Source organism: Labrus bergylta, chromosome 21, assembly GCF_963930695.1.
Source record: "Labrus bergylta chromosome 21, fLabBer1.1, whole genome shotgun sequence".
In the NCBI taxonomy this organism is placed as follows: Eukaryota; Metazoa; Chordata; class Actinopteri; order Labriformes; family Labridae; genus Labrus; species Labrus bergylta.
The window spans coordinates 11,097,225-11,124,660 of NC_089215.1; the positions used below are offsets into that span (position 1 = coordinate 11,097,225).

At 39.1% G+C, this 27,436-nt stretch overlaps 1 protein-coding gene across 1 annotated transcript in view; it reads right to left on the minus strand.

Moving 5' to 3' along the window:
- Positions 1–27,436, minus strand: part of atrnl1b (attractin-like 1b) — a 69,105-nt gene continuing 41,669 nt past the window's right edge. Inside the window, exons 25-29 of the mRNA XM_065949632.1 lie at positions 26,060–26,121; positions 20,783–20,861; positions 10,139–10,246; positions 3,759–3,873; positions 1–2,372 (exon numbers count right to left, since the gene is read on the minus strand). Coding sequence (XP_065805704.1) covers positions 2,248–2,372; positions 3,759–3,873; positions 10,139–10,246; positions 20,783–20,861; positions 26,060–26,121 — 489 coding nt within the window. The 3' untranslated portion in view covers positions 1–2,247. The remainder of the gene's footprint in view (positions 2,373–3,758; positions 3,874–10,138; positions 10,247–20,782; positions 20,862–26,059; positions 26,122–27,436) is intronic.

The following is a 27,436-nucleotide window of genomic DNA, read 5'->3' on the forward strand; positions in this document are numbered from 1 at the left end:
TAATGCTCCAACAAAATTATTTTATTACATACATTCATAAACATTTAAGAAGATCATATAGTTCAATTTTATACCAGAAGAAAAATCTGTAGAAAATACACTGTATAGCAACTTTCCCTGTCGATTTCTCTTGTTCACTGTTTCCGTGCACAAAACACACAACCATCTAGGTCTGTGTTTGGCTGGTGTTTGCGACACACGCTCAGAGGGAATAATTATCTTTAGTTGAGGCAATCAAGCAGTGCTGAACGCTGGGCACCAGAATGTAATCACAAATTGTAGGTTGAAGCTTGGTGTGAAAAAAATACGACAGGCAGGCGAGAAATATACCTTAGAATTCAACGGCTGCATTATTTGTACTGTTTTCAAAAAGATGACTGTGCAAAGACGATGTCCACTCCTGGTTTTTATTTTCTGGCATATTGTCCATCTTTCAAATACACTGAAGATTACTGATATGCAGTTTATCATCTTTTTTTTTTCACGGTACGGTGAGACCCAGATTCCTGTGTAATGACACTTTTATCGGATTACTCTACAAACACAAAATAAAAAAAACACATTAGCTCGCATACTATCCTTATGAAATTCACCGTAGTGAACAAGTTGCAACACAAATACAATGCCCATACAGTCCTTAAAGATGCACAGTTTCAAAAGAGAGCTGACGTCGAATGAACTGTTTTACGTCAAACAATAAAATATAGTTAAATGCGCTACTACACAGGAATCTGTTAAATATCAAAAAAAACAAAAATAATAACAGAAATGCTCTTTTCACAAGTGTAGCAAAAGACTTACAATTCAAAGATATAATAGGAACAGGTGACAAGGCCCGGAAAATAAAGATAATCTCTTGCCATACTGTCATAAAAACCTGACAAACACATGAAATCTCAAGAGAGAAAGAGTGACAAAGAATCACATTTGTTCCAACAAGACACTGTACAGCCCAGGGGTGGGGGTGTGGGGGTGGGGGGGTTGGGGGCGGGGCTAAAAAACAGTCAGCTTTTTAAAATACTGCACATCAACTTGCCCCTTCTCCCACGTAGGAGTTCAATGAAAGCCAAGGCATTGTAAAAAAAGGAAACGGAACTCCTTGTACTCAATAGATTGAAATAAAGGTGTAGCTTTAGAGGGCTCTTACATAAAAACATACAAACCAACAAGTACACAGCCAGCACAATGCCCCTGCTCTTATTTTGTTCAAACAGGCTTCTTTCTCGTAACGACGTCAATCCGAGGTCAAGCTCGACAGCTTAATGTCCAAGTTGCACAGCAAAACAACATTAAAGAAGTCACCTGAACTTTAGTGTTTCTTCGCATCATGTAACTTCTTCAACAGCGAGTAACAAAAAAAAAAAAAGTCACAAAGGAAAACCTTCAGTTTGCAAATTAAATCATCTCAATGTTTCCTCAAGATTTGGAGTTTTCCATGCATTGAAGATTTGTTTGTGCCTCTCTTCTGTTCGCAGTCCTCTCCCGCATGCTGCAGGATGTGGGTTTTTTTTTCAGTCTCATTTCTCTGCAGCTTTCCATTCCTCAGAAATTACAGACTTTAGCTTCAGCTGGGTGGATGATACATATGTACAGTAAATGCTAAAATCAACCGTAATACTAATTGGTGAAAGTGGCTTGTTAAATACTCTCCGTTGTCAAAACACTAGCATGTGGTTATGGGGTGTAACAAAGGAATAGGAGTCCTTCCTTTCCTTATAAAAGGCAGAATGTATTGAGTTCATACATCAAAGGCTTGTCATGGAAACTAAATGCATTAGCACCGTAGAATACCAGTTGTTGGCCAGCAAAAAAAAAAAAGAAGCTAAAACCCAGGCAGCATGTTTTTTTTTAAATAATGTGTTTCAACTCGGGTAAACTTTGATAGAACCCAAATACAGACAACTTTGCTTTTCCATCTAAAAAGGTGTTGCAAAATACTGACGCTGAAGCTTTCAACAGATGCAGGATCTCTCTGGTGATGTAACTGATCAGGCAGAGTCCCTCCTTGCACAAGCTGACTGCTCATGAGGAAAGGAGGAGCTTGAGGTCCAGAAGGTGGAGGAAAAGTAGTTCCAGTAATGGGAGAAGTGGGCAGGAAAGGTGAAGGAAGGATTGTGCCCCTCGGACTTGGCAAGTTTCATTGAGTGTTAGCAGCCACATTTGTCTCTTGAAAAAGCCTCAGAATGGGCAACGTCTGAACAATCCGACCTCAGATGGTTTTTTTAAGAATCCATTCGATTGCGGGACTCAGACGCAGGTGCCTTGATGTGCTGGAGGATGGGCTTTTCGGTTCTTGAAAGCCTGCGACTTGTCCTTAAAATCTGTTGGTTTCTGCTGTGAGATGTCTATCAGGGCACTGGCAACAATGATTCCTACAAAGGAAAGCAAAAATATATATGAAATATATATATATATATATATTAAAAAAAAAGCAAACTTCTACAAATTGGTGCATGTGTGGAATATTTCAAATGCACAGAGACGCACTTTGAGGGACAATATTTTGCAGCTTCAAAAAGCTAACATTGGAGTTTGTCCTTTGGGAATTGGTGCGACAATTTCTGAGAGAACATTCATTGTAGGAGATAAGGTCAGGCCTTTTATTTCATTGTGATAAGTTTGGTTAAGTTTGTGCTATTACATATTTTCCTAATGGCTGTTTTTAAATTTTATTAACCCTGGAACATACATGGAAGGGTTTAGATAAGTTTCATTATGTCAATGAGTATATGTATATAAACATATCTCATCCCATCATATCAACTGCAGTTATTCATTTAGATGCAGGTGGCATTATCAACTGACCCAGTTCTAAAGAAAGAATCACTGAAATTGACATTTTTACAAGCCAAGTTTTGATATACAATTTGTGTCTCTTTGGCTTTTTGTGCTCAGGACTTCTGAAAAGGGAATGTATGCAATGTAAGGCAGAGATTCACATGTGCAGTCCAGCAGACACATCTGGCCTACTGAGTTGTGTTCAGTCTTTTTTCTTTCAACTTAGTTACATGCAGAATCCATACAAAACCCTGAACTCCAGAGGGCAATATATTTTTCGGTGGAGTACATGAATCCTAAATAAGCATCATTTGAATTTCAGTAGAAAAGTATTACTAATGTAGACTTTTGTGAAACTCTGTCATGAAAGCCTTTCACTGTTTCTGATTCTCCTAATGTCCTGGTGTTACATCAGAAATAGCATTGATGTTTTTTTTTTTTTTTTGCTTTTCTACTTGCAAAAGGACCTGACACAGCATTAATTTCTCCTCATATCTGCCTCTCGATGTTAACATTTGAGCATGTTTCCCCCCCCGCTTTATTTCAATCTATACCTTTGTTATAAAACGGATTGAAGCCGCTTTGTGACTTCTGAGTTACAAGCTTACAATTAGTGGAGATTGATGGATATGTGCTCTGCAGTTGGGATTGAACAGCAGTAGGTACTTTTCTCAGACGAGCCTTACCTAGCAGAATGTGGCCGTAAAGCTAATCCAGACATAGTCATTGGAGACGGAGCTGAGATCAAGTGAGCAGTGTGCGCCTTTGGGTGATGAACCCGGGTAAATCTGTGTTCGGTTTACTGAGAAATCTTGAATATAGGTCTAATTAAGCAACCAGATATGCACACATTCTCCTGTGGTAAAGGTTATGTAAGGCAAAAAAAATCAGCTTTTTTTTTCCTCATACAGTGCATGTTGCAAATGTTGGCAAATTTGAATTGAAATGATAATAATTGGTATGGCCCGTATGCGAGTTACCTGACTGTCCAGGTGGAGGTAAGCCTGAAGGCCCAGAGGGGAGATGTACGAGGACGGTCAACACGGCAGCTTTCCCTCCTGAGCATGGCTCCATCGCAACGGGTTTAGGTGCACCCTGAGAAGTCGAAAAAGAGAAGAAGAAAAAACAAAGCCACAAAATCGTCATTGATTATGAAAAAACGTTTAAATTACTTCATAGTCAAAGTATGAGATCCAATTTAACCAAAGTAATATAAACTTCATACTTATTCATGTGTGTTTTTTTTTTTCTTTCAATAGCACACATGCTTTAAGAACCAGCGGCCCATCAGTCAATGATGTTAACCCCTGAAGCCGCGACATTTAAGACGCCCTCCTCCCGAGACGCGCACTTTGATTGGCCGAACAACAAAAACACTTCTGTGCGTCCCTGACAGGCGGTTCATGTATCGAGGCAATGACTTGCCCTCCAAGTTAATGGCCAAAAACTGCTTGTCTGAAGCGTGAAAAACATGTCATCCTGATAATGAATGCCAAGGGTTTCACAGCATGTTTGTGGATGGAGGCATAGAAATTGGGGAATAATAACAAGTCTGAATAGAATTGGCTGTTTTTTTTCCTTTTTGCTTTGTGTCGGGCTGGATTTAAAACAGAGATGAGAGTGACAGCGGAGGCAAAGTGGAAGAGGGAGGGATGCAGAAACAAATGCAATCAAATATGAGAGAATCAGGATTGTGGTGCGCTTTCACTGGAAGTTGTTCATTTCAAACTTTGCTTTAACTTTAAAAGATTTAATCTAAATCTTATAAACATGTTTAATTTCTAAACTACGAGTGTCAATAGTGACATACAAATGTGCTTAAGCTTCCCGACGGAGTGCAAAGTGTAATTTTTCTTTCAACTGCCAATTAAAAATGCCATTTCAAATGTCACGGCTCACAACTACAGTGTTATCACAGTTACTAGGTGATGTGAAAAGCATTAAAAAAGCCACTCAACCACAGGAAGGTCATACCGCACACAGTGGATCAGAGCACCAAGAAAATGTCCACGAGCTGAAACAGCTATTAAACGATCGACTGAAAGCAACAAATATGGTCAGCATCATAATGATACATTATCCGGTGTGCAGAACATTAGCTCAGCAGCCAGCGTTAGCTAGTTAGCACAGCAGTGTTCAACTATATCCTTTTCAGGGACACTTCTTTTTTAAATATATGAGATTGAATTTTTCTTACTTGAAACTTTTAACATATTGAAGACAAAAATATCAATGGGAATCAATTTAAGGCAGAATGCTTTATTGATATGTAATCACAGGTACACGAGTTAATTACAGGTTAAGCTAAATGGTTTATCCCAGTTCATGAAGCTTTTTGTGTGTTAATCATGTACTGGATGTACTGGTTTTGGGCTTTCTCAAAAGCTAGCCTCTTTGCAGGATCTCGTCATTTGCAGAGGTTTAAGTGCTCAGCGTGTTTTCCATTCGGCTGTACTACAAATCAGTTGGTACTAATGCAGAGGGACAGAAAGATGATGAGAACAGAGAGCAGGACAAAGGTGAAGACAGAAATTACAGACCAGAGAACAGATACAAAGTATAATCAAATATGACAGGTTTACACTTAATAGCCAATCCAGCTCTTTTAGGAACATATAGATATACAGTTTATTCTCAGAGAATGTTACTTACATTGTGTCCAAATAACCTTATTTCAAAATATCTACCATCACAAAAAACGTTACTTGAAGTGTATACTACGCTGGAAAAATGCATCCCTTGGATCAACTGTAAAGACTACTTCTGTACATTTAATGGTCCCAGAGGAGTTATGTATCTCAAAGAGAACACAGTCTAGTTTTCTGTAATGTAAAAATTATACTTAATTTAACTGTTGGACAATTGGGTGGAAAATCTTGACAGCCGTTACAAACTAATGGAATCACAATGAGACTGGTTTATATGTTGCTGCAGAACTTCTTTATAGTATACATAAAAGAATCATGTCTTCAAAGTTTTCGTGGCAGCAACTTCATGAAAAACTTAAGATCAACAACTTAAAGTTTAATATGGTGATAAATCGCTTAAAAATAAAAGTTTATCCTGATTCATCGCATATTTAATCGCTGGTTTGAAATTCCATATGTTTTCATTTCAAAACGTTTTTTGCTATGCTTTTATTTTGTATTTTTGTACCGTCCTAAGCTAAGTATACTTTACTTCTTGTTTGGATACAAACCTACTTTTACTTTGAAAGAAACTAAAGAACGTCTGCTCGATCATACAACATTTACTCAGCAGCAGAAATAGAAACTTGTTACATATCATAGCAGTTTGGTTTGTACGGATGTGTATTGAACTGCTTGAGATGAGCTTTTGTACAGATATTCATTATCCCCAGATCGATACAGCAAACTGTGACCCCCTGGCTTTTTCCTCTAGCTCTCACTGTTTCCTCCTTTCTAGATTCTTGCTTGTGTTGTACTTACTTTCTGATGTACATCCCTTTGGATAAAAGTGTCTAATTGGCTAAATAGCTAATTGAATTGTAGAATTGTAGCACTATCATAAGAGTGGATATTATGGTTTTTGAGTAAAACAATAATATAATGGACTTGAACAAACTTTCAACAGGCACACGCGGTCCCCTGATGATCAACATCCTGGATTAATTAAGCTCCAACAAGTGGTCAGAACAATTTATAATTGTCAAAAATGAATGGCATTCTTTCAGTTTTAGAGCTAGCTTGTGTTTGGTGGTAATAAATACATTTATGTAGCTAGAGTTAGTTTCCTCACCTGCTTAAGTAAGTTAGCATATAGCTTAAAGCATAGCTGTGCAGAAGAACAACTTCACTATAGATTCTTTGAACTATAAAACATCTTATTTTGAAAAATGTGTTCAGCCCTTTTCAACCAGACATTTGACTAATTACTGCATTTGACTGTGTATTGCTGTCTATTAATTAAGTGACCAAATGATAAACCTTCATGCAATTCTGCATTCCATGTTTGTACAGTAAGCTCATTGGAAATCGATGGTTGTATAAGTATGGTTACTTTTGAGCATCGAAAATCAACACATTGTTGTTATTTCTGCCTTTCATACAAACCAAAATGTTTAATTCAACCTTCTTTCTTCTCTGCCTTTCTCATTTTCTCTCTGAAATCAAATTCCAATATTAATCTGGGATAACAGAAGTATTCCTTGGGTGCAGAGGAAATGAAAACATTAATAAATCATTTCATTCCATTTCAAATCATAGGCTTGCCTTTTCCTATCAAAGATTTTTCAAATTGCGGTGTCCATTTTCATATCTTCCAAATAAAAAGTCTACCCAGCCTGCATTTCTTCGACGCATTAATCAAGCCTGAGGATTTTGTTTTGGTCATTCATAACCACCCAGCCACATAAGTAAGCACACAAACACATATGAACACACTAAATGTATCAGCTTTCTTTCCCCCCAGCTGACAGGTGTCATCCATCACACTAGCTGTCCGTTAGCGTTTCCATATGTTGAATGTCGGCCATACTGAATAGAGACATCTGTGACATTGAGGCCTGGCCCTGCAATGTTGGTGCTCTGACTGGCTCTCTGTCAAACAGCTGCTGACATCCTGGTCACTAAAAGCAACATCCATCTCTTGGGGGGGGTTAAAACCCTGACCAAAAATGGAGGAAATGGGCACTGAAGGCTGTTTTTCGTTTTTCGTTTTTCTCTCAGACCAGCTGGAGGCTCTGCAAAGACTTAGTGACACAGAGCTGGTACTAACTAATGAAACGAGATGAGAGCTGACAATCACAGAAAACGGTGTGAAATGTTTTAATGTGTTGGAAGGGCTGTGAGGGGTCATTTCGTTCATGCAGCCCCTCACACGAGCTCAATCCTCTAATGGTGTTTGTATGATGGTCAAAGATTTGCTCAAATCTTTTACCTTGAAAACGGATCCCCAGTAGGCCTGCTGTGCATGAAATTCTTAGATGATATTCCTTTATATATGTTTATATTCTCTATACAGCTGTGAAAGAGAAGGTTTGAGTCTTATAGTAAAAAGAGAGCTGGTAAAATAATCTGTAAACCAGTGGTTATTGTGAGCATCAGTGTCCTCTTTGACATCAACAAATATTTCAACAAGCTAAGTGGTGCCAGATGTCGACCAATTAACCTTTATAGAAGAGAATTAAGCTTGTTTCAATCATATGCTTCACCTTGTGCTGCTGCCAAGCCATGTGAGGAAGCTGTATGTGGTACCAAACATTTAAAACCTAATAGATACATTTTTTAAAACTAGAGGAAGACTTGGATCCGATAATTAGCTTCTATTTTAACACAAATAAAAACACATATATATATATATATATATATATATGTTTAAATTAATCATATCCTTAGAGCTTTAATTAAACATTTTTACATATTTTTTATAAGCAGCACCTTGTCCAATGACTTGCACATGGGACAAACAAGAAGTGAAAGAGCCTGAAGTGTTTGCAGCTTCTGTTCTATTTCATTTAAATACTTCAAACTATCAAAATCACGTGACAGCAGCACGATAACGGTATGATTACAGCACGATAACAGCATGATGCCAGCACGACTGCAGAAAGTGAACGTGCTCTAAATAAAGATGACGTGAAAAAGATTAATTGTTGGTGATTTTCAGCTATAATATTAGTTTTTCATACTCATCAAACACTTTTCCGCCTTCACACATTGTTGCATGTGGTTAGAGAGAATTCATTTAGTACTGGAAAAGATGAGATGGCAATGACTAACATAATAGCACTAAAGCACCGTACCATCTGTTTCAGTTGCCGTAGCTGAAAAATCTAATTTAGCTTAATTTCTTAAAGTTCTCCAGTGTTTCCTGGAATGCTTTGAAAGTTACTTCCTTCAGATCTGTATGGACTTCTATGTGACATTTCAAGTCAGGCAATGCAACGGTTCATTCTGCATCTTGAGAGGGTCGAGAATGCAGAGGACTGAGGGTGTGTTTTTTTTTTTTTTTCTCACAGTTATCGTTTCAAAACAGCTTGGGCCATTATTCACAGCAACACTCCCCAGTGGATGCAAAGTCTCTACCTAATGCACCGGTTTAACAACAACACTGTCAGTGTTTTTTGCACGGTAAAGGAAAAGGGTTAGAGTAAGATATTAAATACCTGTTAAATAAACCTGCCCAACCGACAAGTACGTAGTTAATATTTCCCTGAAATGAAGACAAAGCTGTTGTATCCAGGCGCTTTTCAGATTCCGGCTGAGCCTCACCACTTTAACAGTGCAACAATAAAGTGCACTCAGAGAGCTAAGAAGCAGTGTTTTCTTCTTTACATTGCCCTTCACGATACCATAATGCACACTGAGTGGCACTCAGCGCTGCACTAATAGCTAATGTAGTGCCTCTTTGCCGGTTGCCACAGTGATTTTATTTCTCTCAGCGGCAGGTGGCACAGAGCCGGCCCCGACCCGAGGAAACATTGCCGGTCCTTCGATGTCAATTTGAGGATGCAGCTCCACACTTTGTTTTAAGTTACGCTTTTATCCCAGGTGGCATTGAGACCTGGAGTGTGCTCAGAGCTGCACTCCTTCTGTCTGTTTGTGTCTCTTTGTCCCTTTTCACCATACAGGGATAAAGAGGTGGAGTGGCAAAAAAAAAAAAGCATGTGAATGTGCGGGGTGTAATGATGAATTAATCAACATTTGAACGCAGCAGGTTGCTAGTAAATGACCTAAGACGAAATGTTTTGTAAAAATAAATACAAATAAAACACTTTTAAGTGACAATAATACAAAGTTCCAAATTTTTTTCCAATTGGGCGATGCTTTTCAGAATGGTGACTGAATTTTGTTGTAAAAGGGATTGAAGTCGCATTCAAAAGATCTTTTAAAATCGTTCAGGGGAAAAAAAAACCCATCTATTTTCACGACATCAGTTCACATAAAAGATGTTTCCTTTAACATACAATTGAAAACGTCAGCATGTCTGTTCCTCTGATTGCAGAGGACAATTCATATGAAGTAGAGGGACATGTGGAGAGAGGGCTATCAGGGCCAGATTACTTATCGATGTGGGGAGTGGATAAAGGGCTGACATAGAATTGCGAGCAGAGGGCATGAGCTGGTTGAGGAGAGCACAATAAGGTCCAATTATGAGGCACTACACAACTATGTGATGTTCTGGATGTCAGTAGAAGTCCTGCTTGTATCTGGTGCTTTTGCTAATATAACAATCAGTCTGATTTCGTTGAAAAAATATTGGAGTTTGAGGAGAGGATATTTCTCATAATCACAATGAGATTGACGTACTAACGACTGTTTTCTTTGTCAGACATCATTATGGAAAGGCATAAGAATCGATATGATTGCATACATTGTTGAAATATTAAATAACTCACATCAACCACAGGCTGCAGCAGGGCTGTCTCTTCTCCTTGGCCACCCAGCTCAACAGCAACCGAGGCGAACGGACGACTGGCCATCTGCTGACGCTCCCTCATAAGTTGCTGAAACATTAAAACACAGAATGACACGTCAGTAAAACACAAAACACAGTCTGGTCAGACAACTAGTAATCTAGTAAAAACACAAAGTGTTTATTCCCTTCATGGATATAACTTTGATTTTATAAAGTACAATGCTTTTCTGATGGTGTTGAAGACACAGAACACATTTTCATAACGATCTATAATGATAATAATAATCCAACACCACAAAATGTTTTTGGAATATTGTTCAATGTATTTAAATTGCCAAAAAAAACAGATTAGAGCCACAGGCTGGAAATTTTGCTGTGATCATTTCTGCTGCTGTCACAGTGTATCTCTAGATAGTATGTGTTCAGAGTGTCAAAATTAAGATCTACATTGATTTCTTTTTTTTTAAACTCACCACCATGTGAATCAAGCCCAATCATTTGTGTAATCTTTGTTTTAACAGTAATCAGTAAATTGTAAGATGAACACTTCTTAAATGATGACGTATTTGACTATGAATGCAGATAGAAAAACAGTTGTTGAAAGGATCAAACAATCTATTGTAGTGTACGTCAGAGAAGAGAACAGTGAAACCCTCAGGTTTCTTCTCAAAGTACAACGCTGAACATCACTTCCAGATGAATGTCAATGAGGACACACGGATCAAATGGAGAATTATTTGAGCCTCAAATTAGTACACACACTAGAGCCCGACCAATTTATCAGCCAGCCAATAATATCGGCCAATATTAGCGTATCCAGTGACTATCAGGATTGGATAATTTAATCACAGATACAGTATGCTCCAATATTACGAGTTTTTTTCACCAGTCAAATAGCATTTCACTTGAGAATCTCTGGATTACGCTAGCAGTTCTCAGGTACCAGCAGAGTGTGCTATGTGGATTACAGCAAGCATTATTACCCTACAGAGTGTTAAGCAGTGATGCGCGTACATGCACAGTTACTTTACAGTTGAGTGACCATCTTGTCTACGTTATATATCTTTTCCACAATTGTTTAATAATTGCAATTGAAGGATAAATGTGTGTATCTAAATCTATCTATCTCTACAGATCCAACATAGATCTAAGAAAGATATCGACCGATATATCAGTTTCTGTTTTCTTTTTCTCCCTTATATCACAATCGGCCCCAAAAAATCTCATATCGGTCGGGCTCTAATACACACTAACTCCCAACTTTATTTCCTGTTTTGTGACGTTTCATTTTCTTTTATAATAAAGTAAAGAGTTGAATGAAACAGAGTATTACATAAAAATATATTGTCGGTAACAGTCTACAAATCTACATTTATTACACTCTGTTCATGGAGTCGATCAGCCTGTAACAATACATTACCCGTCATTTCTTTTCATTATATACACCATAAAAGAATACACACAATTCTCTTAAAGCTTCTGCAAAGGAATGCTCTTAAGGTTTCTACCCATGGGTGACACCATTTATTTTTCTAAGAGTGAACAGAAAACAGCTTCTCTTGATCCCCACTAATCAATATTGTAAAACAACTAGAGCAACACTTTCATCAGCAAAGCGGCATCTGATCAATATCCGAACAGGCCAGAACTAAGGACATCACTGATTGGTATTGGATTTGTGATGAGCTTAAGTGCGCTACTTTAAGATATAATTGTACTTCAGATTACAGAGCACATCAAGCGCTTGTGACCATCGGCATCATAACCTGCCCTTCTTTTGCACCACTGTGAGGCTCGATAAACATGGCTCATACATGAAAGAGTAATACACTTCATCGAGCAAGAACGTAAAAAGATATTTTTGTACTTTTATTTTAGGTTTGAAAAAGACAAAAGCAAAAGTCTAAGGGATTAATTTATCAGCATTTCCCTGATAAATCAAGATACCTCGGTAACATAACTTGTAAAAAAAAATAATTAAAATGACAAAAAAAAAAAATTAATTGGTTTTACTGCCGAGTGATCAAACTCTAACCACATCCACAAAGAAAAATAATAATAAAGTAATCATTTCCAATAAACTATATACTAAAAACTTTCAATTTTTCTGACATTATTGCTTTAATAAATTGTCTGCCTTTTTCAGTCCGCTATATGAGAGACCTGAGTTTCCTGGGGGTCTTTTTCCTGGGTGCAAATTTGTCCTGGTCTTTGTTTGATATTTGGGGAAAGGCTAAAAGGGACCTCAGACAGGCTCAAAGAACAATAAATCAGAACAGTGTGTTCTCAAACACAGCTCTTAATTAGTGATTTAATTAACTGCACCCTAACCTGTCTGAAGCATCTGAAATTAACAACAACAACAATGCAGCTAACAAAGGTGATATCTGCTTTGTATTGATTTTGTGCTTCATTCTAATTTGATCAATAACATTTTGTTATTGTCATTAAGTGCTCCATATGCAGTGCTGTTTTAGTTGTAGCTGATTATTTGTCCGTGTTGTATCCTGTTCTGGATGCTATGGATGAAAAAAAAATTGAGCTTTGCATGTACTTGTTTAGTTTTGTATGTGAACCTTTATTTTTTTTCCCATTTTAAAAACTCTTTTGCAGACAGGCTTCATTGTTGTAAGAACTCAATGTTCAGAAGGTAAAAAGAAAAAGTTCAGGAGAGTTAAATGTGACAACTTCTTTGTTGAATCACTCAAGAAACATTCCCCAGGGGAGGTGAAGCTGTGAGAGAAAAACAACAGCCATATGAAATTGAGATTGATCAGCTGATCGATTTCTCCTCTTTCTAGAGTTGATTTGAAATCTAAGAGAGTTAGATTGTTGTTACATCTCTACTATTAAACATCAAAACTAGCAACACCAGACCATCAGATTTTACGCTGCGGGGGCCACAACAGGTCATAATAAAAAAAAAAAAAAGATGTTTGCCCTTTTGGAGGAGATAAAAAGCAGGATGGAGGGTCTTGAGGGGCTGTAGCCAAACAAGAAAACAAGCTATGGCTTGTGATGGTTTCTCACACAAAAGCTTCCAATCACACAACATTCATCCTAAATGTCAGATAACAGTCATGTTACTTATCACCGTGCAGAATTTCATTAAAAAGCTAAATAAAGTTAGCAGAGGCAGAGGCAAAGGCGCTTTGCTCTGTATGTGCTGGGGAAAACAACCTTGAAAGGTCTAGCAAGAAAGAAAGAAAAAAAGAAGAGGAAAAATGGTGCCAATATTAAGTTAATGACAAAAGGCTTCAGTGAACTCTGGACAACCACGTAACGTTTGTCCAATGACAGACTGATTTTGTCCAGAATACAAGCTGGAGCCATTCACTGTTCCGATAAGGATGGACATGCAGCGTGCCGCTATGCAGCTTGATTAATTTGGCAAGTGAGTGCAAGAATTATCTTTCTTTTTTTTTTTTTTATGAATACAACGTTTTGTTCCCTTCATTGGATTCTATAAAAGGGTAAGTGTCATCCCGCCTCTGAGCATATTCTTCTCCCAAGCAGGTCACTTTGTCCTTTGCACAGATCACTGCCTATACCCACATGCACCCTCCTGCAGAGTCAAAACCTTGGTATAAAACATAATAAAAAGGAAAATGTCAAAAAATAACATAGTGACTCCTCTACTCATGAAGAATACATGAGATAACATGCTTTTTTTTGGTTGTCGTTTTTCTATTTTTGACTAAGTACGGTAACAGCATTTTGATGGAACACACACGCGCACATGCACACACACTGATTAATGGACTGAAGATCACTAAAAGTAATAAGAAGCCTCTACATACAACTTTGATATGAAACTGATGAGCCTGAGTGTTTTTGTGTAGGCTGAAGTACCAGGAACTCATTAGAAAATATACATAAAAATTAGTTTTTAAAGCTGTGTTAAGTGATAAAAATAAATTCAAACACTACATTTAACATTGAAACTAAATATTTTTTTTTTTTTAAATGTTACCTCGATGGATTTCTTTTTTGCATTTTGCTCATTGGATGAACAGTCTAAGTGCAGTTTCTCTACATTATCCGTAACTTCAGAAGGAATTATTAGAGTGCAAACTTTTTAAACTGGACAAGGGACAAACAAGGTGACCAGGGGCTTAAGAGTAAGATAATCTTATTAAAGCAATCGATGGCTGCTGCTGATGGAGCTCTTCAAGGGAAGAGCAGAACGTGAGATTACGCCTCCTTCACAGAGGGACGTGGAGAAAAAGGTGATCAGTTTTGTTCTCCGTCCTGGAGAATTGTCAACATTTCTGCTGTTTTTTTGTGATCTGCAAAGCCTTCAAACTGATACACTGGTTGATAACTCTAACATGACTTCCTGGTTGTTGGTCAAAATCTCTGCTAAGAGTCTGCAGACCAGTTGCCCCCTAAATGACTTTAAGTGTATGGTATTGCTTCTAGCCTTTGTAAATTGATTCCAACATTCTACTGTGCTCACATTGCAAATGCTATTGATGTCCGTCAATGCTTCTTCCTATGTTGATCAGTGCAGTTCAGCCTGTTATACAATATTGAAAATATTATCCGGCAGCAATGAATGTTAGTACAGAGTTTTTTTTTGTTGCCGAGGTAAGACGTGAGCAACAGTCCTCTATAGGAAGCTATAATGAGAATATCTGCATTGATATCAATGCTTCGACGGAATCACAATGTCAACAAAAGAGCGGACAACAACATACTGAGTAACAGAAAGCATAATGCAGCTGTTTCATTACGTGCATTCAGATCATAGCGGTCGCAGGCAGACTCCAGTCACAGTATATAAACGTCACTCCCCCCTCCCATTGGCTCAAGGTATATATAATTCTGCGTTCTTACATCAGCTCTATCCGACTTGCTGCGGAAAAAAATACTAGGGGTCACTATGTGAAGTCTGAGTGAAAAATTTGGCTGTCTGCGTTGCATGTAACATACAGCTCCTCCGGGAAATATCAGGAGTTTTTCAGGTGTTGTGTGAAAGTGTGAAAGCCCCATTATTCACTGATTTGCAATGCCATCATCAGAGTTATCCCCAAATAAATACTAAATAAATAAGGGAAATAACAAAGAGCCTAAGCATACCCAACCGACAGATTTAAGCTACCAATTAGAAACTGGCAACAGCCATTACTAATACCATGGCCAGGACCAATTCTATGGCCTGATGATAGCTTGTAATAAATCGATGCGGATGAGCTACTGTTGGATTTGGTAAATGGTAAAATATGCCAGTTGAGCTCATAAGACTTGATGTTACAATCCCTTTTACAGTAATCTGCATTTTATTGAGTCTTGAATGGGGGGGGGGGGGGGGGGGTAATCACTTCATTGGGGTCATCAGGTGGGCAGCCTCCTTCCTTGATGTTTCATTGATAGGCCCACGACATCTCCAGAGGGCTCAACGGCAACACCTGGCGTCCCAGGTGCACCCCCCTCTGCTTTTACCCCTCCTGTATGTTTATGGTCATCTTGCAGCCCAGTTGGGATCCTTTCTTTTCAGCCAGATCAAATTGCTGCTTCGTTCTGCAGCCTCTGACAGCAACCTGATGGCTCGTCGGAGGGCCTGTCCATGGACTCCCATTCCTTTCAGTAGCCTGGTGGAAGATGTTGCAACAAAGCCTCTGCAGCCAATCTCCACAGGGAGTACTTGCGTTCTCCAGCCCCGTTGTACTGCCTCGCCTGCCAGATCTGAATATTTCAGCCTCTTGCGTTCATATGCTTCCCCAACTGCAGCCTCCCATGGTACAGTTAGTTCCACAATATATAGGGACTTTTGTGAGGCTGACCACAAAATCAAATCCGGCCTGAGATTGGTTGCAACAATATACAAGAAATACAAGCTTCTGGTCAAGATCAACTTGCATTTTCCAATCCCTGGATGCATCCAATAAGCATGCTTCCCTTCTCACGGTTGGATTCCTTCGGTCTTGTCCTGCTGGTACGAAGGTAGTAGTGTAATTGATGCCAGAGGTTGGGGGAGAGAGTGCATTGGTGGTAGCCCTCCTCCCGTCTAGTATTAGAGCCAGTTGCCGGAGGACCTGGTTGTGCCTCCAGGTATACCGTCCTTGGGTGAGGCTTGTTCTGCAGCCGGTGAGGATATGTCTTAGGGTTGCTGGTGTTTGGCAGAGTGGACATGCTGGGTCTTCTCCAAACCACTGGCTCAGATTCTTAGGAGTGGGAAGGACATCATAGATGGCTCTAATGATGAAACTAAGTCTGCTTCCTTCCATCTCCCAAACATCCCTCCATGTGATTTTTCGATGCTCCAGATTTTCCCATCTCGTCCATTGGCCCTGTTTGGCCTGTGAGACAGCCATTGCACATCTTTTTGCCTCTTCCTGGTGACGCACCTCTGCTACTACAAGCTTTCTTCTCTGGCCGAGTGTTGCTTTGTGCCATGTAGGTCTGCTTGTTCCGAGACCAAGACCACCTCTTCCATGCTGCACCTGGCCTACAATGTCCCCATGCCTGAGAGTTGACTTTGCCTGTTGTACAGCCTCAGTTGGGGTCCACTTCCTCCATGTTGCCAACCTGGGAGCAGCCGCTCGTATTGTGGAGTCTTGGGATTCGGTCAGGGTCATGTCCAGTCTTACCTTGGCGCATTTGTACTCCTCAGCCAGGCTTGTGACCGGCAGTTCCAGCACGCCAATTCCATACAAGCCAATATTGCTGAGACAACGTGGCTGACTGTTCTCTCTAGCTTCTCTACTTTGGTGACAGGAACCTCATAGACTGTCAGAGGCCACATTAGACGGGGGAGCAATCCAAACTGGAGGCTCCACAGTTTCAACCTGGAAGGAGGGTCTTGTCTATGTTTACAAGGCCATTGATGGTTTCTTCCCTCAGTTTTTCGCTTTGGTCAGAGTCCTTGAGGCTTGAGTTGTACCAACGCCCTAAGCTTTTAACTGGCTTCTCTGACACCATTGGAATGGGTTCTCCGTCGATATGGAATCTCTGGTCTGTGAGTTTTCCCTTCACAATGGAGATACTCCTGGATTTGCTGGGTTTGAACTTCATCTGTGCCCATGTTATGTTTGAATGAAGCTTTTTTTAGCAGCCGTTTCGTGCATGCAACGGTTGATGTCAGGGTGGTCATGTCATCCATATAGGCACGGATAGGAGGTAGCTGCTGTCCCGACTTCAGACGTTCTCCTCCCACCACCCACTTAGATGCTCTGATGATCAGCTCCATTGCCATGGTGAAGGCTAATGGGGAGATGGTGAACCCTGCCATTATTCCTATTTCCAAAGATTGCCAGGATGTAGTGAACTCTGATGTTGTGAGGCAGAACTGCAAATCTTGGAAATAGTTTCTGACCAGTTTGGTGATGGTCTCTAGAACGTGGAAGAACTCAAAGGCTGTCCAGAGGAGAGTATGAGGGACAGATCCAAAGGCGTTGGCTAGGTCCAGGAATAAGACATGAAGATCTCCTTCCTTTTTCGCACCTTGAATCTGATGCCATATCATGGATGTGTGTTCTAAGCATCCCGAGAAGCCTGGTATACCAGCTTTCTGTACTGATGTATCAATTAAGCTGTTCATTTTCAGGTAGGCTGTCATCCTTTGTGCAATGATGCTACAGAAGATTTTCCCTTCGACATTCAGAAGGTTGATTTGCCGGAACTGGTCGAGGCTTGAAGCATCTTTTTCTTTGGGGATTAATACACCCCCTGCTCTTCTCCATGCTTTTGGGATGTTTTGCTTCTTCCATGCCACCTTGATTTGTTTCCACAGGAATCTGAGGATATCTGGAGTGTTCTTGTACAGCCGGTATGGAACACCTTTTGGTCCTGGAGCTGAAGCTGTCCTGGCCTTCTTCACAGTTTTCTCAACCTCACTCCATCTAGGAGGGCTGTCGTCAAACTGATGTTGTGGTTGAGGAATAGGGGGCATGTCCGGAGGTATGACCCTCTGCTCATGTCTCTGGCTGTCAGTGTGAATTGTTTTTAGGTGATCTTCAAGTTCCATTTTTGACACCTTGAGTGTTCCACTCTTGTCCTTTGTGAAGAGATCTTTCACAAATCTAAAGGGATCCTTGTAGAAAGATGTCATAAAAAGGGAATTTTTTATGTTAACTGCTGCTCAATTACAGTTTTGGTTGCTTTTAGAGTGCCAATAAAAATCACCACTTTACACAATGGGCAGCACATATGTGTGCACAAGGTGTGTATGTTTGTTAAGAATGAGTGTGTGAGAGAGATAACGACAGCAAAGCCGCATTAGATGTAGCCACATGTTTGTGTGTGAAACATCTCCGTGTTGCAGTCTTGTGAAATGTCAGCGCCCCCTCCCATCTGTTCCCCCCACATGTAGCTTCAAGGAGGTCAGCCTTCGTCCTCCTCCGTGGCATTTACAGCTGTTGTCTCTTCACCCCCACCCACACATACACACACCCCCAAATACCTAAGTGCTGTCACATATATTCAACTAGAATTATTCAATTGCAACAAGTCTTTTATCCAATTACTGTACAACTGTAGCACAAGACCAGTTTTGTAAAACGAAGGCAGGTCCAGAAATAACACATTTACCATGTTGTGGTTCCAAAGTTTGGTAGAGGCCTTAAGTGGGTAGAATTCCATTTTTCTTCCATCTTATACTGACATTTATTTATCCTAAAAATCCTTAATTACATAGAAGGATAGTTAATATAAACAGCTTACCTATGTCTTTCAAACTCCATAAGAACAAAGGCTTGATTACAATTAGACACCCATGCATTAATTGGGTGGATTCAGAGTCTCATAATTGTCCCGTCTCCATAAGCCTCATTTACACTTTTATATTGCATTCCATTTTTATCCTCATGTCAGATTGATGTTTGTGATCATTCAATGGCGTCCAGCCCCAAAACCCTTCCATTTGGAATTTGAACATATTATGGTATGTGCACCCAACTGCAGAGCATTTAAATATTCTCTAAGTGTTAGCATAAATCGAGTAATAAAGCGGTGTGTCATCTGCAAAAAAAGAATCGTTCCTTCTCTCGAAGACTTATTATCCAAAGCAATTATTTCCTTCTTTCAGGGACAAAACTTTTCAATCACCTGGAATTAAAAGATGGAGGTTTTTATTTATCTATATTCATCTGGCAGCTGAAGGGCAACGACAAACAGATGATGGGAATGTGAAGAGCAGACAGTAAAAGTGAGCAGAATTTCAATGACGTGAGCCCATCTGCCTGCATTAATTTTTATTGACTCTAATTCTTTGGAAAGGCATGATTCGCAGGCATGCTAGCTATCATTCTTGTTTACTTTCATATATCAATTAGAGGGAATACAATTCAAATCCTATGATTATCAATGTCATTCCCAAAGGGGAAATAAATTGTGGGAGCTTTATTAGCCGATTGCAGGTTATAAGGCTGGATGAGCACCAAATTAATCAAGTAACAAACAGCATCCAGGAACATATAGGATTCACTCCTATATTCACTCCAAGAGATGGAAATGATAGATGCAGTCACAGAAATCAGTGAGAACTCCATGCTGTGTGAGTTCAGGGCCATGAGGAGATTTACATACATTTTCTCTCTTCATCAGTTTCCTGCACAGTATCTTTCTTACCCCTCTTTTTCAAAATTCCTACTGCCACTCATTTCATCTTTTCATACACATCTTTTCCTCGACCCCATCTTTCACACCAACTCTGAATATTAATGTTTCGTTCTTTCCCGCCTTCCTGCCACTAACCATATCTATGCCCGCTGTTTTCATACTTTCCCATTTCTGAATTTAACTTTAAGCTGCAATTTATTGGATCCATTATCTGCATTTTACCTATAATTATTTCTGACAAAATAATAAATCAAATACTGAGAGGTCATACTTCACAAAGAAGCGTTTTCCATTTGCAGATACAATCCTCCCCTCAAAGATGGTCTAAAAGCTTCTAAATGAACTGAGTTTGTTCGTTAAGCGGAGAACACTGGTGGTTGATATGTATTGATTTGTCTATCTCGGGTTTTGACATCATAATCACCATGGATGTGATTAATCAATCAGCTGGTACTCCTTGTATTCATAAAGTGATGTTTTCAGAATCTGATCATTGAGGCTGTTTTAGAGCTCAGTGTGTAGTTTCTACCATGAAGGTTTTATAAATCACAAAAATAACACAGTTCATAGTTTGATGATCTCATTAAGAAGCATGGGATGATGGGAGATGCTTCTAAGTTTCTACCAGAAATTATTTTCATGGACGAGGTAGTGCATGTAAGTTTTATACATGTTTTGTTTTCTAATTTATTCATGTGGCGTAAACTAGCTAGGAGACCAAATAACAGATAACAGCGGGTGTATACACTGTTGGAACCCTTTTTGATTATGAAAGTGCCCGATCCAGCTTCCAGACTGTTGCAGCAACCAGAAACAGCAAACATGTGCCCTATGCCCTTTTTGTGTGTCACTCCTCTCTTACCTACAAAGTCACTGTTCAGTTTTTTAGGTCTCAATCATTTTCCCAAAATATTTGGTGGACCATCGTAACAGCCTCTGTGTAAAACTTGTCTCAGCTGAGATATTAAAAAGTACCTCTCTTCTCTACAGAAAGAGCCAGAGGTAATAAATAAGTGCAGATTTATAAGTCATGTATCAAGACAGTTGGTTTTCATTGACTTACTTCTCTCCGCCTTGAAGCCCAGCAGGTCTGTTTGATTTTCCACACGACTGCTGCCACCAGGAGAAGTGACAGAAAGCAGCTGTAACAAAAAAAGGAAAAACAATATCAAGCACTGTGATGACTTCAACAAGTAACAGCTGTCCTTAAAGTGTCATGTTTATGATGCGGATTTGGGTCAACCATTGGGATCAAAATCTTTTTTTTTTTTTTTTTGGCATGACCAATTTGTGTATAAAAATGTTCATGCTTAATTTTATGTCGGGACCCAAGAGTAGATCGTTGAGTAGTTTTCAGTGGGTCTCAAAGTGGGTCTGCAACATTTTTCATAAAAACAAATCTCATTGGAAATGCTTCATAACATCATCATTCCTCCTCTGCGTCAAACAGGACACATTTAGCAAAAGGATTTTATAAGAGGTAGCTTTGCCTTTGAGAGTACTGGAGAACATTAATTTACAATACAACATACATTTTTACACATTTTGCACAAAATGATCGACAAACCCAAATCAAGGTGTACTTAAATATCATATGTTTCCTGTTAACTCGAGAAAAGATAGAGCCGCTGAAATTTTATGAAGAGATACCCACATTCATTTTTAGTAGACTGAATATTTTGGCTGATTACTTCAATTAATTACCCCAAAAGTAAAACCATTAGTGAAGGGATATTCCGCATGCTATAAGGGCTACACACTTCATTATCCCGGTGATGAATGAGAAGGATAAGATTTACATCGGCTAAAGAGACATCGAGCTGTATGCTAAGCTAGTTGTCTTTGTGGCAAACAAAACATTTTAACATTTGCTCTGTCACTTATATCCTGACCTGCCACTGTCGGCAGGTAGTCCCACTCTGGAGACAGTGGCAGGTAGTCCCACTCTGGGGACAGGCAGGTGGGGAGTGTGACTGGGGGTGGCAAACCTGTCAAACGGTAATGTAGGTGTCCTAAGGTAAGCTCAGGGAGGACAGACACCTGCCGTGGAGAAGAAGGGCAAACGCTTGCTTGATCTTGATTTTTATAACAAATACAGATCATGCTTTATAATCTTTATAATCATTTGATAGTTGTCTTCTTGCAGAATTAGAGGGGAACATGACTTTGTTTTTGATGTCCAAGAACAAAGAGGCAATCACAGGGTGATAGGTTTGGATTTGATAAAAGAGGCCGTAATACGACCAATGAGCCCTTGTCTTCAGGGACGCGCCACATTTCTAAAACAGGCACTCTGATCTAATAAGCACATTTCGGCAGAGACACTCGAGCAGCTCTGATTTCACGGGCCCATTTGTTAGACATTTTGCCTGTCTTTCAATTTCCCTTCCCCTCCTGCTAGATCCATCGGTCAAGATCTTTGAAGACAGAGATAAGACTTCTGAAGAATGTGATAACTTTGAAAATGTAGCTCTGAAAAAAAAAAAAAAAAGAAAAAAAAAAGCTTAAGACACGAGGAAGGGACCACCAGGCAAAAAAAAGAAAAGGAAAAGAAAGTACGATTTCAGTGTTCAAACATCTCATCATCACACCTGGAATCTATTTTGAAAGTGTCCGAGCTGGGAACTCTTTTAGAACTCGCACGACAAGACAACTTTGAAGATAACTTTAAACAGAGACGGTGATTTTGGAGCTTCAAGGAGACTTTCACGTGACAGAGGTGACAGGAATTCTTAGACAGACATTCTTTTTTTTTTTTACTATACAGGAAGCTAAAATCCACATTGCTCCTTCCTCTGCTGGTAATAACTATTCATTTCCTATTTCTATATGGACGTCAAGGCAAGCGTTCAATCCCTAATGCAAGGATGCTCTAATGTCTTGCATGTGTATTTTTAGGGGATATTGGATAGGAATTTGAATGTTTGAAGATCATTATGATGTCACGACAGAGGGTAAGGAAGAAGCTGTCAAACATTATACTTAATTTTCTGAGCTTAGTGACGTCAGACAAATGACGCTTCTTTCAGCTCAATCGTCATCATTATAACTTCTTTTTGGATTTAAAAAAAAAAGAAAACCAAGTAGGACCCTTTTTTTATACCATAATAAAATTGGATGGAAGCTAAACTGAGCACTGGTTTCTTTAAATTACATGCCGTTTTCTGTAACCACAAGGATACAGTTACCATGGGGAAAACAATCAATAGGATCTTAACCTGCTTTCTAAAGGCTTTTTAGAATGAGAGAAACGCATGAAAACAACCACCAAATAAAGAAGAAACAAAAAAACAGCATTCTAAAAATTCCAAAAAAGGAAAGAAGAAGATATCCTACTAATGTATTTTAGGATTAAGACGAAGAAAAGTTGTGGATTGTCAGCCCTTTACTACTTGCGCATGTTCTGAACACATTGGGACGTCTCTTACACAGTTAATAAACACATACAAAGATGCTTCTGGAAGAAAAAAAAAAAAGAAAAAAAAAATTGACATCCTGGGCTTCCACAGCAACAAAAGGCAGCACTGAGATAAAGAGGGCAAGTTGAAATGTAAATGATAGTTCTGGACGGATTGTAGTGATAAAATTGTGAAACCTTATTTGGACAAACAGTAGGAGAGACTACAGAGGTTGTTTCCCCCTGTCATGCCGTCATTTCTTCACCTTCTATCTCTCACATGACGAGGTCCAGAAACCCTTTGGGGGTGATTTGACATTTTGTCATCAGGCTGATTACGTTTCCTGCAGGTTCCTGCCCTCCAAAAGTCCCCAAACACACACCCACACAACCTCCTGTGACTGCACCGGGGACTTTGACTTTTGTCCTGAGTTTTATGGGTCAGTGAGAAATGGACAACAAGGATGCAGAAAAGACTCAAAAGAACTAGTCTGACCTGAATAAAGAGGAACATTCAATGCATGCAAATGGGGAAACAAGTGGATTGGAAACCACATACCAGAATTCAAGAAACTAAGAGTTAGTGTTTAGACAGTTTCCAGGAGCATGACTACAATTGTCTCTTAAGGGGTTCTCTTATTTTTCAATTAAAACAACAACAACTTAAGCTACTCTCCCCTTGTGCCTGTAATGTTATCGTATTTTAAATGTTTACCTGTGTGAATGATGCAAGCACCTGTCAGACACATTTCAGAAAAAAAAAAGAAAAAAAAGAAAACGAAATCCTCCCCTTCTCCCTTTCTCTTGCAAGAATTCCTGAATTTGCCGATTCAAATGTAATATGAGCGCGTGGAGGAAGGAGATAAACTGATTTTGTGACAGGTAGACTTATTGTGGACCTGGCAATGATGGGCAGGTGCCTGGGGCCAAGGCTGTCTTCTATTTCCACCTTGACAGCTACACAGATAATATGCTAGTCCATCACAGCTTGGGCTCCCACACCTTGAAGTCAAACGAACCAACACTGATACAAAAAGTGCTGCATGGCTTCAGTGACATTCAGAGAATTAAACTGTCTACACCAATGACCCTGAACTTATGAATAAAACAAACTTTATTTATTTACTGCTGACTGGTTTGTGCGTTTCTATTCAAATTGTTTTGATTAAATTCACCTTTCCATTTTGGAAGGACTTTCATTACTACTTTTGTGGGATGTGGCTTTAGGAATTAATAGATGTGTATCCAAAGAGAACATTACAGCCAAGAAGAGCAAAAACACTCAAATTAGGGCTTGACCGATATGGGATTTTTGGGGCTGATACCGATATTGGGGAGAAAAAAAATCAGATACCAATATAGAGGCCAATATCTTTCTCAGATCTATGTTCAATCTGTAGAGATAGATAGAGATAGAGATAGATATACACATTTGTTGTGTTGATCCCTCAAATGCAGTAATCCAACACTTGTGGAAAAATGTATATAAATATAAATATATATATATATATATATATAAAAAGATAGACACTCAAAGAAACTGGAAAGTAACTGTGAAGCGGTGTCACCGCTTTACACTCTGGAGAGTGATACCTGCTTGTTGTAATCCATATAGCACACCCTGCTGGTTAAAGAGAACTGCTAGTTTAGTACAATAATGCTCAAATGAAATGATATTTGACTGGTGAATAAATCTCGTAATATTGGTGCATATTTGTGATAAAAATAGCTTTTGTTATTGGCTGGCCGATTAATCAGTCAGGCTGTAACTAAAATAATTAACAAAATATGGCTACTATGACTTGATTATTACCATCACAGCGGATTAACTTTACCTCTGTGTATTCTTCCTTTTTTTTTTTTTTTTTTTTTTTTTTTAAAAAGGGCTCTCAGTGACCCTTCAGGTGAGAAGTAGATAGATGTTCTATTTATTGTACTTTACAGAAGCCTAAAGGACGTGCTTCCTTAACATTTTATTTCCTCCATTTTCCCATGATAACGAGTCATTTCTGGTTGTTTTCTTTAATAATAATGTCTTCATATGTTGTATGGCGGCATGTCCTCTAAGGGTTTCCATAGTACTTTGGTGTTTCATATTTATCCCTTTTTATAAATTACAGTTAAAGTTCCTCAATAAGATGTTCAAACGTCAAAAAGATAAATAAAATACTCAAAAGCAGTGCATCCAAACCCAGCCTCATTTACCTGCAGGAAAATCACTTCACTGTGAAGGCACTTCAAATATTAAGATGTTGAAACTTTTCTTGCTAACTTTCTTTTTTTTTTTTTATGAGCATTATTTTGAAAGTCACAGTGAAGGACTGGTATTATTTTTTCAAACTCTTAAATGTCCCTTATCTGAAGCTAAAGATTAAGCCTATCAACAATGACCCAGTGTTATTGATCAGAGAGGCTCAGATTAGCGTGACAGTAACCAACCCTCTGCTGAGCCAACGCAGAACTTTTGAATGTCACTATCTTACTGAATGCATCAATTTTCCAATTATACTCACATCCGACCAGTATATTGAGCGGTTTCTGTGCTTTTCATAGAACTCAATCAACTAATTTTAAACATTTCAATGAGAAAAGATTTCCATCGGAGCACTCGGCGTGAAAAACCATTAATAGCCTTCATATCTTGATGGCCCCTACCTTCTCTTCAGATGCCGCACGCTGAGCAATATTCACCTATTTAAATGGTTCCCAGCAGCTCATTTGCCACTTGAAAAAGGAAAAAAACTGGTGCCTTGAAGATACAAGGAGCATTCACGTGTAGTCTGTTCATATGCTCAAGTAACTCAAGAAGACCAGAGAGGCCAGAGAGGAAGACGAAGAGGTGGAGGGTCAGATTCTGGATAATGACTCGACATATGAGAACTCAAAGCAGCTCAAACATCCGCTAACAGTGTGTTTAAGAGGTAAAATATGTATCTGACTTACCTGAAAAATGTCACAAAGAACTGGACAAGGTCCATGATACTGTTGTGTTGGGAGAAAGCAATCTATAGGAGAAGAGAAGACAAAGAGACAAAACTCAGAGCTGAAAAAATGGGCAGCTTTTCAAAGTTTGCTAATTTTAGAGCAAACGTGATATGAACATGGGTATAAATCCTGAAGCAGCGCTGTCATGCACTGCACATTTCTTTTTTTCTTTTTTTTAACCTTAACCAGAAATGTTGCATTTCTTTTCATGAAATTAAACATCATTTTGATAGGCCTCCCTCAGTCAATCTGGGACATGAAGTGATTTACTCAATATGATGTCATTTGCTGTCACAATTAGCTTCAAAAACACTCATACATCACATCTGAATCAATAAGAATTTCACATCATACTAACTCATGGTTCTTTAATGATGTCATCAACAACCCATCGGATGTTGGGGTACATAACACAGTGGATTAGTTTATTTAAGTCAACAGAACGGCCAGTGACTAATGGCCATGAAATCCTTTTTTTTTTTTTTAACCTTCATTAAAAGAGGGATTACTCACAGTCCTGGCAGCTAAATCACATCTGATAGATCACATCACAGTGACACGTCATTATCTACTCTACACGCTCTGAAGGCATTTTGCCCTGAAGGCATGTCGACTCATAAACACGACGTCATCTGCAGCAGTAGAGCCACTCGGGCTGAAAAACTTGTAGGGCTGGGTAACATGGTGCTTATATAGAGGATTGTTTATTAGCATCGTGTTTGATGCTTGGAGAGCTGAGACTAAAATTGAAGTAGGCTTCGTTTCATTGATTCAGGTTATTGCTGTGAAATGATGCTTTGTTCAATGTTTATGAGGTCATTTTATATAATACTGTATATGCATGTTTATGCACTTACTGTAGTTATACAGGTTAAATGTCAAGTACTGTCAAATCTGGAATTTACATCCCAACAGTATACAAGACACAGTTTGTATTTGGCGGCCATCCAGAGTGAAAAAAGTCTAACCTGTCTTCTTGCATGAAACACTGAAATCAGCAAAGTCCACAATTTTACATTGTTGATGATTAGGAACTTATTTTCATTATTATGTTCCGTAGTGTGTGTGTGTGTGTGTGTGTGTGTGTGTGTGTGTGTGTGTGTGTGTGTGTGTGTGTGTGTGTGTGTGTGTGTGTGTGTGTGTGTGTGTTTGTGTTTGTTTCTCTCTCCATCTCCTGTTGCTCTGCAGGTTAGTGCTCTCCATACTGCAGCTGGTGATTGAGCTCACCTGATGCCAGCTAACAATCGAAGGTCCTAAGCATAAAAAGCAGGAGAGCGGCGTTGGGTCATGCATTGATCGTGTGGAAGCTGAGCTGATCTTACTTCTTCAGTGTAA